This window comes from Bacidia gigantensis (genome assembly GCF_019456465.1).
Source record: "Bacidia gigantensis strain McMullin 20006 chromosome Unknown contig_244, whole genome shotgun sequence".
Classification (NCBI taxonomy): domain Eukaryota; kingdom Fungi; phylum Ascomycota; class Lecanoromycetes; order Lecanorales; family Ramalinaceae; genus Bacidia; species Bacidia gigantensis.
The window spans coordinates 190,460-201,455 of record NW_025408600.1 but is presented as its reverse complement, the minus strand read 5'-3'; the positions used below and the strand labels follow the sequence as shown (position 1 = coordinate 201,455).

Below are 10,996 nucleotides of genomic sequence, written 5' to 3'. Positions count from 1 at the left end.
ACAAATGCGGCTTGAACAGAAGGTCGCCATCAACTTCTCCCCTCAGCCTCGACTTTCCTGCCACCTCCCCAAAGGCCAGTTCATCTTGGCCTTGAACCCAGACTTCTTTCCCTTGTCTTTATTCCCAAATACGTCCTTAATTATCAAATTCGTCTTCGCCGCAAAGATCGTCCAATGTCTCTATGCTACCCGACCTGTCATTGATCGAGACCGTAAGCGCTGGTACGTTGTCGGACCATCCTTTCAAACATCTGCTGTTTCTCCAGAGGTCTTGATCAAAGCTATAATCTAGCACCATGACTTCAGTTCTTCTCAATTTTCTTAGGCTTTTGAGATCAATACGATATTCTGCATGAGAGCAAAATATCGTGTTCCAGAGGCAAGTGCAGAAGCATGCTATATGCAAACCTCTTGCCCAGAGCATAGTCCAGGGAGTCCTCGCTGTACATGCGATGCCCCTATGTCAGGCACTCGCATTGAGAAATCTCTTTCACGATGGCTTTTAACAAATACGTTACACCGAGCGCCATCCTTTTTTGTAATTGTATGATTCCCCATTGCCCCGGTGCCAGTAACAAAACGCTTCGAGATGGGTGTCGTGCATTGTGATGCCTAACAGGGAAACCTCAATTTCAAGTGAAAAATTCTCAAAGAGCGCTTCCGCCTTATTCACAGGCGCGGGAAGCCTCAACTACGAAAGCGCGAGCCAGAGATCGTTTCTGCTGTTTACTTCTCCATATGTAGAGGACCTGTAACAAGTGACATAACGGCTAGCGTAAGGTTCATAAAAAGCTCAAACGCCAAAATTGGGTGCCCCATTCTGAAATGAGTGAGCTAGAAATGCACCACTTGCACATCGGTAGCCCCCCCAACACCTCAGAATGCGCTTCACCCAAGACTCCGTAAATGACGGTCTGATGTACAGGTCAAAGTGCGCAAGGTCGACATCGGCGCCCGAAGCCAGTTTCAGGTCTGCCTCCAGCGTTTCGTGGAGGCATGGTCGAAAGAACGAAGTCGGCGACATCATGTCGCACGACCTGAGAGAGCCACACCAGCCTGGTTACGGCGTGGAATGCTGGTAAAATAGAAATTTTCTGAGCTCCCGCGGGTAGGCTTTGCCGTTCGCGATGTGAATTCGAGCTAGGTTGCGGAACAAGTTGCGGCTTTGATGGCGTCCCCTACATGTTTCCGGTAAGCAGTCTTTGAGGCCGAGGTGTTATGCGATATAATTACAAGAACAAAGGAAGAGGCTGATACTTCAGCTGAGGCAATGACTGAAGTCAGGGATACCTTGGCAAGCCGTATCATGGATTTTTGAAGCTCAGAAGATGCATATTTGTCATACCTGCGCGGAGAGGATGGCGAGAACTAAGCAGTAGAAATGCCATTTGAACTGCCATTTTCCTGCAGAGAATGAGCTGACTCAGTCAGAAGAGGAGCAATAATTGATAAGGGAGGAAATTATGATACTGCGTGGCAACATATGATTTAGAGCACGTGAGATTGATTCATTTGTGACTTTGGGGTAGACAGATTCACGCACACAGGCCGCTCATAGCACAGCACCCCTTATGGCAGGCACCGCTAATTCCAAGAAACTCCTCTTCGACGGGCTTTGTCCGTTCGTATCATTAGTCTTCTGCTGCTGGGTTTGCAGCTGCCCTACTTTACACCAGTTTTTAATATCCTGCGTCAAAGTTAGTTTCTTCCCCTATCTTGTTTTGTGTATCATTGAACTCACTATGCAGCTCAAGTAATGGCACCATGAACACTTCGTCGGATTCGTTTTGTAGAAATTACTCAAGAGCGCAATAAACCCAGCCAGTACACCGACAAGGGCGGCAGCCCGCACGAGCCACCATGCCCACCAGAGCGGCTTCCTGCCCTTGAAGAAGCCGGTTGGCTCTTTGATGAAGCCTTTGACGGCCGTAAAATCTGCAACTGGTCGGGATTGCTGAACAGTGGCGTACGGTGGTAAATCGGCGCCGACTTTCCGGCGTAATGGTTCAGGAGAATGTAGTAAGCAGACACCCAGTACGAGGCCCATGAGGAAGCCACCAATGTGGGAGAAGTTGTCAAGACCCGGTAAGAGGCCTAAGGCGAAGGATATAACGATATCAACGCCAATCCACATCAGGTCAACCCAAGGGCTCTTACGCTCCCCCAATGGTAGAGAAGGTCTAGGAGGAGGAGGGCTATGATGCCGAAGAGCGAGCCGGATGCGCCTGTTGAGGCGATACCTTCTGGTGCGAAGTTCCCGCCTAACACGAAGCCAAAGATGCCACTGCTGAGGTACACGATTGTGAATCGGATCGAGCCGATCTCTCGCTCCATGTCACCGCCCAGTAAGATTTGAAGGAGCATGTTGAAGGCTATGTGGATGAAGCCGGCGTGGAGAAACATGGGAAGGATGAAGCGGTACCATTGATGAGGGAGTGATTTGTCTGTGTAGGCGGCGGCGCCGAAGCCGCAGAGGTTGTTGAGGTGGCAGGAGTTGGTTTTGTCTGTAATGTCGGTAGAGGTGGAGTTGGGGCATGGCCAGGTTATGTCTTGGAGGGTCAAATCAGTCTTTCGCATGCATGGTACGTAACGAGCGCCCATGTTGATGAGGACGTATGGAGAGGGGCCGATCATAGGGTTAAATTGGGGGTGGATCTCAATCGGAGATTTTGTAAGGGCGCCTGGTAGAGCATTAGTGTTTCTTGCCATAACAACCACAGAGCAGTCCAGCTTACCGTTCTTAGCTAGCTCAGCAATAAAAACTACGCATTGAATCAACGTAAGGGTATACACGACCCATGGTATTCGTCCTGAGAAGAGACCCTTTTTTCTCTGTTGGCGCGGGGGTGGCCGATCTGTAATAGCTGAATCGTCATAGTCGTGTTGTACAACAGTATCTGATTTTTGTGGATGTGGTCGCAAGGGAACATCGTCTGCGTACGGATTTGTATCATGCCCGTAGGGATTTGGGTCATGGGCTTTTTCCTCCCGAAGCAACATATGGAGATGGCTCGCTGTAGTTGCTTTGTGTGTAAGGATGGTAACTCGTATCGGATACTGGTGATCCTGGGTATGCTGTGGGTGAGTGGACCGGGCGATTGTTGTATGAGGGTTCGTGAGGTAGAGAGGCATAAGAATCTTGAGGTAGATGTGAGCTTGGTGAGGGGAGTCTATGTGGCTGCTCATGATGGCTCGGGCTGAACGATTGATAGTAATCATTTGCCGCCATGATTTTTGATCGTGCTTTTAGCTTGAGAATGAGAGTGTTGTAGTAGGAAAGCTCCAAGAGCTGAAGCGAGCGTATATGGTTAGGAGAGCATGGTGACAATGAAGAATGTAGGTTCGTTGTGTCAATGTTCGAACAATTGCGCTGACGATTGAGGGTTATGTTCGAGAGGCTGTGACATCTTCCTTCACCAAAAATAGCGTAGCTGCCTCATAGGAAGTGGATTTCAGATATTGGTTCGCAATCAGCGGTAGAAGGCTTCAACAGGGCGGTGTTTCTCGTGTTCCAGCCTTTCCGACGCCAAGCCTCAGGCAGGAACTGACGCGGCTTCCAAAATTGGAAAGGGGCGGAAAGATCCGAGCCAGGAACATTATCATATCAGATCGTCAGACTGTCAGACGGGATCAACCAAGTTCGAGGCCTTCCTCGCAGAGAAGATCATTATTGCCACGAGCAGCATTCTAGGAGACGAGACAGCTACACCTTCCCAGGCTGGCTTGATGCCTTCGTTTATTCATAGTCGACCCCAATTTCTATGAATCGTGATGCTTCCGCTACAGACGAAAAGGTGACCACGGCGCGTCCCTTCGCCTCGAGCGACATGACTCGCTCACCTTCCTCCTCGCCCTCTTCGAGACCGATGAAGCGAAAGAGCTGCGCCAGAAAATGTGAGAGAGCGTGCTGTGCCGTTGCGACATACTTCCCTTTGGCCTTCGTCTACGGTTTGACGACATGGGCAATTTGGGTTGAATCTGGTCTCAGCCTGATTGGCCACTCGAACAAATGGGCCAACCCATTCACGTCTCTGCTCGGTATCATCCTCTACATCCTCCTGAATTGGAGTTACACCACCGCCGTCTTCCACCCCCTGGCTCTCCCATAGACCAAGGCGGGTCAGCGGGCTACTCCTCACTTCCTACACACGAGCCCCGCCACAACGAGAGCCAGTCGTTGACCGTGAAATCCACGGGTGAGTTGCGATATTGTAAGAAGTGCCAGTCAAGAAAACCGGACCGAGCGCACCACTGCTCAACCTGCAAGCGATGTGTGCTGAAGATGGACCACCACTGCCCGTGGTTGGCTACTTGTGTAGGGCTTCGAAATTACAAAGCCTTTCTTCTATTTCTGATCTACACTTGCATCTTTTGTTGGGTTTGCTTCGGCGTAACAGGTATATGGGTTTGGAATGAGGCGCTCAATGATAGCCGATACGGAGAAGATTTGACGCCCATCAATTATATTCTACTCTGTGTGATATCTGGAATTATCGGCCTGGTCCTGACCGGCTTTACTGCGTGGCATATCAGCTTGGCATACAGGGGCATGACTACTATTGAATGCTTGGAACAGACTAGATACTTGAGCCCATTGCGGAAGACGATGCGGAACCAGCGATTTGGTCACGAGAACGGAATGGGTGGACAAAATTACGGGCAACAATTGGCGGAGATCCATGCGAATGCAGTGCCAGGGGTCACACGAGCGGAGGAAGGAGAGGTGATGCTACCTAACGGACACTCAGAAGGTATAAACGGGTCGGGCGCGTACAACTCGCTGCGAAAGCATTATGCTCAAATGGAACAGTCAAGAGAAAGAGTTCGGTACGAAGACTATCTTGATGAGAAAGAGTCGGAAAACCTCCCAAGTGCCTTCAATCTTGGCTGGAGAAGAAACATGAAACATCTATTTGGTGAAAGGCCATTGTTATGGGCCTTGCCTATCTGCAACACTACAGGAGACGGATGGAATTGGGAGCCTAGCCACAAGTGGCTCGAAGCCAGAGAAGCCGCCAAGAAGGAGAGAGAAGCTCAGCCCCGAGATGATCAGGCGTCCGATGCTGATCAGGAGGAGCTGGCTAGCCGAGGCAGGTGGCATGATCGAGTCACCTCTCAGCGACACTATTTCAGCCCAGATGGTAGCCCGTCGAGTCGTATGTCAATGCAGACGCTGAGAAGGAAAAGCAGCTTTGAGGATCAGCCGCTGTATGATGATGACAATGATGATGATAACAAGAGCTCGAGCGACCATCCCATCAGGTCGCATTCGCCAGCGAAGAATGTTCGGAAGCAGGATTGAAATTTGACATCGGCAAATTTATGATACGAGCAAAACAATTAAGAGACTCAGGCCATCGCGATGATTGTTTACAGGGAACGCCGTTGGCGGCCACTCGTTCCCACTTGCCTCCACCAATCAACGACCGCAACTATAGACGTCATGCTCACAGTTGAAGTATCTGGGCTCTTGCAGAATGGCAGAAGCTGCAGTGGGCGTGAATGAATGCTGGAAAACTTCAGTCTCGACCCTCCATCAATGACTTGTAAGTCGCCACCGTGATCCAGAGACAAGCAATTCTGATCTCCATGAAGTCTGTAGCTACTTGTGAATACGGCGGCAAACAAACTCGAAAGTCATAGCATCGCCATTTGAATTTTTGATTGCATAGAATTCTACAAAAGCGAGCAGGAAGTAGGCAGAGACTGACATAATCTATCTGGCAAGGTAAAGAGCGCCGTCTATGTACCATACCAGCCTACTTGACGCGACCTAAGTTGCAAGAAAGCACAAAGTGTCTCTAAGCCTCATCAAATTATTCTAATCATTCCCTCCCTTCACTGCTCCTATCAATCCACCTGCAAATGCCCAGTGAAAGGACCGCCCTGAGTATCATAGGCGCTCAGTGGTGTAGGACATCGAGGCTCTGCCTTTCTGAACAGCTCGCGAATACTCTTGTGCCTGGTCTACGTTCGCCATAACAAAGTCTTGGTAAAAGTCTTCGTGCCATTGGGAAATTCAGGGCTCGAAGCGAGAATGTAATGTTGATCTTTGCCCAAAGTCGCTCTGTCCTCTGTCGTTGCAGACGCCAGGGAAAGAGCACGCTCATCATGAAGAAAGTGGAGAGAAAATCGAAAAAGAAATGAGGATTTGAGGATTATCATATTAGAAATTATTCCCCTATCTAAGATACCTGATCATTAAAATAGATATTGTAATTTCCATGCGAGAAAAAGACTGTAATTCTTCGTTCCTCGGTGCTGAAGATGTCGAGATGCCAATTGAAAATATTCTTGAGAGAGGTTCAGGTGCTGCAGACAAGAATTAATCGAAATTTCCGTAATTGAGGTACCAGCTGCCCGCACGCAAGTATCAAGAAAGTCATAGTCCTCGTCATAATCGTGATCACAAATTCAAAAGTATTGCATGAGCGGCATCAGAGCCTATCGCCTCCCTTGTCATCGCATTCTCTCATCTGACACCCCCTGAGACCCTTGATTGATGGTGAGAAGAAAGTTACATGACGACACAGCCGTAGCCGGGTTGGCCTAGAAAATTAGACGATTAGCAATCGTTTCGATGGAGTGCTTTGATGGCGAGGCAAGGAGGAAAGAGGGTAACTCACCACGACCAGCGTCGAACACGATGGGACCGGGAACGTTGTGAGTGCTTGTGCCTGAGACGGAGGCGGTTGAGGTTGAGGTTGCTGCAGTTTCGGGAGACATTGTGATTGTGATTGTTTGGTAGGAGGAATTAATTTTGGGTTGGATTTGTAATAGGGTGAGTAAGCTGTGGGATTTTGATTAGTTGTGGTTTCTGAAAGCTGTGGTGAGTTGTGGCTGAAATGAGAGGTAGGTAGTTTGATAGATGGTGATGGAAGTGATAAGGAGGGACTTACCGAGTTTGAATGCTTGCAGATTGAATTGGTGTGAATTGAAGTCAGTACAGAAATTGGTTTGAAGGGAAGTTAATTTTGAGATAAGGATTGAATGAAGAGAAAGGTGATGGAGTAGAGATCTTTATGAGTTCGAGATGAAAATGAGATCAGGAAGTTGTAGATGAGGATGGATCAAGGCCTTTGAGACGAGGACAATGTTTCGTGTTGGTCTCACAATGAAGAACACTGGTTATTTTGGTAGTGGTCTCGATGTGAGAGAGTGTCGTGGTTAGTCAAGGGTTTGTGGTTGATCCTTTGAGGGAGCTTGATATTGTAGTTTGTCTTGCCACTGAGATTGTCGACGCTTTTGGCTTGTCGGGCAGCGAACTCGAAACTAGTCGGAAACAATCAATGATCAATACTATCTTGCGTTGTCTCGTAGTAAGCGTGGTTGTGTCGTCAATGGTGAGTGAATAATCACTGGAGTCACGCGATGGCCAACGGACATCAAGTGAATTGAAAGTTTCGGATTCTCATAAGACTTGAGCACTATTGCGCGACATTCTCCAGCAACGCTAGAATGATCACTTGGAGAGGCTGCTCATACCATGGATATTTCTGTCATCAACCTCGAATCGTTGCAAAAGCAATATCAGCGGTTTGATTGCTTTGCGCCGACACCTCATGTGTAGACCTCCTCAGTAAAAGCATTCAGCGCCGCTCCCTCTTTCGCGATATCCTCCTTGATCAAAAAGAGCAATGGCATCTCAACAAGCGTGCCTCGAATCTTACTTAGCTCCTCCTTCACCTGTCTTGCGCCCTCTTCCCCAGGCGCAAACTCATCCGCTACCACGTGACCCCACATATATTTGCTTGGTTTCTTCGCTGCACCTTTCTCCGCCTCCTTCTCTGCCCCCTTGAAGAAATGTTCGTAGAAATCGTCATAATCTTGCCACGTCCGCACGCAATCATGTGGTACAGGATGGAACACGCGACCGAAAACGTCGGTGTTGATTTTTGCGCGAGAATTCCAAAAGTTTAGGAAATCGTCGGACAAGGGATCAACTACCCATTGGTCTTCGGGAGAGCCGTAGTCATACTTGTTAGGCGCAAAGCCAATCGGTGAGAAATTTTGATCAGGTCGATCCATGTCCTGCGCTGGAATCAGACCGAGATGCTTCCGAAAGAGCTGGCGGCGAAGCGTTGCTGCGAAGCGAGCTGCCCGATGGGGACGACCGTTCATCATGGAATCGATACTGTTTGGATCCTCGATGATGATTGCGATTTCGGAGTCATGCTCGCCTAATTGTGATCGGTCGTTCAGGTTGGCAGACCCGCAGATGACAATGCGGTCGTCGGCGATGAGCACTTTGGAGTGTACATAGAGCTCTTCGCTGACAAAAGCGTCGATCTCTTGATAATTGCCATTTGTCCATGGGACTGAACGAATGTCTTGACCGTTCAACATGTAACACTCACTAACCGAGTCCCATCTGCCAGAATCTGGACCAGACTGCGGGTAAAGGTTGCTCGAGGCTTGCTGATATGCCTGATATTTCGAGCGCCCTTGGTACTGGTCGCTGGGAATTTGCGCAGGTAACTCGGCAGCTTGATCATATGCAGCCGCAGCTGCACCATAATCGACACCGCTTCTCTGCTCCACATCGCGCATTGTGGAGCCGACGTTGATCCGATCATAGTTCCTCAGATTGTAGAAGCGAATATATTGAGTTGGGTCAAAGCCTTCGTTCGCAATCGACTCCATGATGCTGTAGCCACCGCGATTGATTGAGAAATACTGAAACTCCATAATTGCACGAGTCCCAAGACTAGCATCGTCCTTTAAGTCACCTGCAAATGCAGGTACTGCCGGTATCAAAATAATCATCTTGTACTTTTCACCAGCTCGTGCCGCACGCAGGATACGATCGACCATAGCTCGGCCAATCTTGTTCTGTACGGGCTTCTGTTTGTCAGATGTTGCAGTGATGAAAAATTGATTCTCGATGTAGATGAAGTGTTGGCTGTTCGCTATGATGTCAATGTACGCATTAGCAATAGAGTGCTCTGTTGGTATGCCATGGCTCCATTTTGTACAGCTCCTAACTATCTGGCAGGGAATACCTGCTTCTTGTGGCGTGCCGTGAAGATGCGAATGGTGTTGATGCCCACCCATATACTGTTGGTAAACATTATGGCCTTCTTGGCCAACTCGTCCACGGATGTTCTCGCCGAGGCTTCGCACCTCTTCGCCAAAGCCAGGATGATCTTCACTCAAGCCTCGAGAAGAGTCGTCATCCAGCTCACGGCGAGATGGATAATAGGATCCTTGAGGTCCCGGAGGCGACACTATTCCGGCAGGGTTCTGATTGAACGTGAGCTTGGAATAGCGGACATCTTTCCTGACGTTGTATTTTTCGTCGTAGATGAAATTCCATCTTTCGACAAAATGGGCACGTAAGTCTTCAACGACAGGTCCTTTAAGGCTGATCGATATATCAGACCATCCCTAAAGATGTATCAGCTCTTAGGACTGTCAACTCAACAAGGGTTTCTGCACCATTCGAGAGCTGTCCTTCCGGTCGAGTTTGTTGTTCTGCCAATGACTCACGTCTTGGAAATCCATGATGCTAGTACAAAGCCTCAGCAAAGCCCTCAATACTGCAAAGACATAGCACACTCACCGAGCATTATTGAAATCTTGACCTGGAAACACGATATTTTCAAGATTTGATGGATGGCAGTCAGCAATGGGATGTTGATTGGTGTCCCATCTTCCGTAGCATAAATCGAGACCACCCATAAATGCAATTTGTCCATCAATCAGGCAAAGCTTTTCGTGATGCGCCCTGAGAGATATCTTCAGCTTGTCACACTGAAGAAAAGTCGCAAATGCCACGTACCAATACAGAATCACGTCCTCATTCATACCATAAATGCCCTTCAGTGCGTCAATTGGCAAGGATGCCGCTGATTTCGCCGTCAGAGACATATTCTGTAGCGAAGAGATGAAAGAGGACGACAGCGTTTGTGCATCGGGTAAATGATCTGGATGTCTGAATACGGCAATATTAGGGTGAAGATTCTCCAGACAATGCTTAGTATGGGAAGACGAAACTGTCACAGGCGCCTCGATCAGCGGAAACTCTTTCTCTACTTGCTCGAGAGATAGGAAGGTAGCCGCAAGCCCTACGCTTGTGACGGCTTTCGAGAAGCGATCGGTATGGCGAGGTAGTAGAGAGTGCAGGTATTTGGGCACGGTTGGGGTTAGATACTTACGCGTGAGGGCTTGCGTGACTTCCTTATAGACGATGATGTTCACTTTGACACCCCGTTGGGCTGCGGCTTGGAGCATACGGTCGACACGGTATTGCTCGTTCTTTGCTGGGGGACGCCGCAGGTAGAGCTCTGGAGAAAGCCACCCTGTAATGATTAGCATGTAGCAGACTGGCGAGATGGTTGAATTCGTACAGTCCAGAATCCATATTGACTGGGTCGCTCTCTCCAGAGCCTCAGAGACGGCCCACATATATCCACAACCATCGACATACCACTTCACATCGTTGCCAGTCCGTTGCGGTGCGAAGCTATGATACCGATGCTGGGTATTGTCATGCATCCCGTCCCCGCATTGCGCTCCATGGTGAGTGTGACTATGGATGGCACCCTGGCCCGTAACGACTTTTTTTACTTCAGTACCAAGCCCATGAACAACACCATGCAATTTATCGAAGACGAAAGAACCAGCTCCAGCTACTCCCTGGCCCTGCGACTGCGATGGAGCATTACTTTGCGATGAACCTTCGTATGATTGGGGCTGATGTCTGCCTCGGAGCTTTCGGAAAGTGTCCCCAATGAGACCTCTGTCGCCTTCCTCGCCTTCCTCGTCTACATCTTCACCTGGTGCTCGCGATGCCGACTGGTCGTCGCCATAGGCCAAGCCGTCATCGTCCTTCCTGGAATCGTGGGTCGGCCTGCCTTCCATAGTCGCTGAAGGGCTACCCCTTTGCAGATGCAGGATTAGTTGAACGGCCTACGGATTTTCGCTTGTGAGGGGTGACAAGATAATAGGTATTGATAGTATCTCATATCATGGCAGTAGGAAGGAATGGCAGCAT

The 10,996-nt window shown here is 49.1% G+C and overlaps 3 protein-coding genes across 3 annotated transcripts; 1 reads left to right on the top strand and 2 right to left on the bottom strand.

Annotated features, from left to right (window-relative positions):
* Positions 1–2,133: 2,133 nt before the first annotated feature.
* Positions 2,134–3,132, bottom strand: KY384_004755 (uncharacterized protein; the record flags this gene model as incomplete). The annotated part of the gene is made up of 1 exon (XM_044813259.1): positions 2,134–3,132. One exon carries the CDS (start codon positions 3,130–3,132, stop codon positions 2,134–2,136), a length of 999 nt encoding a protein of 332 aa, XP_044669537.1.
* An 877-nt stretch (positions 3,133–4,009) lies between these two features.
* On the top strand, positions 4,010–5,302 carry KY384_004754 (uncharacterized protein; the record flags this gene model as incomplete). Its single annotated transcript, XM_044813258.1, has 2 exons — positions 4,010–4,196; positions 4,398–5,302. 2 exons carry the CDS (start codon positions 4,010–4,012, stop codon positions 5,300–5,302), a joined length of 1,092 nt encoding a protein of 363 aa, XP_044669536.1.
* A 2,258-nt stretch (positions 5,303–7,560) lies between these two features.
* KY384_004753 (uncharacterized protein) lies at positions 7,561–10,863 on the bottom strand (the record flags this gene model as incomplete). The annotated part of the gene is made up of 2 exons (XM_044813257.1): positions 7,561–9,364; positions 9,563–10,863. The coding sequence occupies 2 exons, from the start codon at positions 10,861–10,863 to the stop codon at positions 7,561–7,563; spliced, it is 3,105 nt and encodes a 1,034-aa protein (XP_044669535.1).
* Between the last annotated feature and the right edge of the window lie 133 nt (positions 10,864–10,996).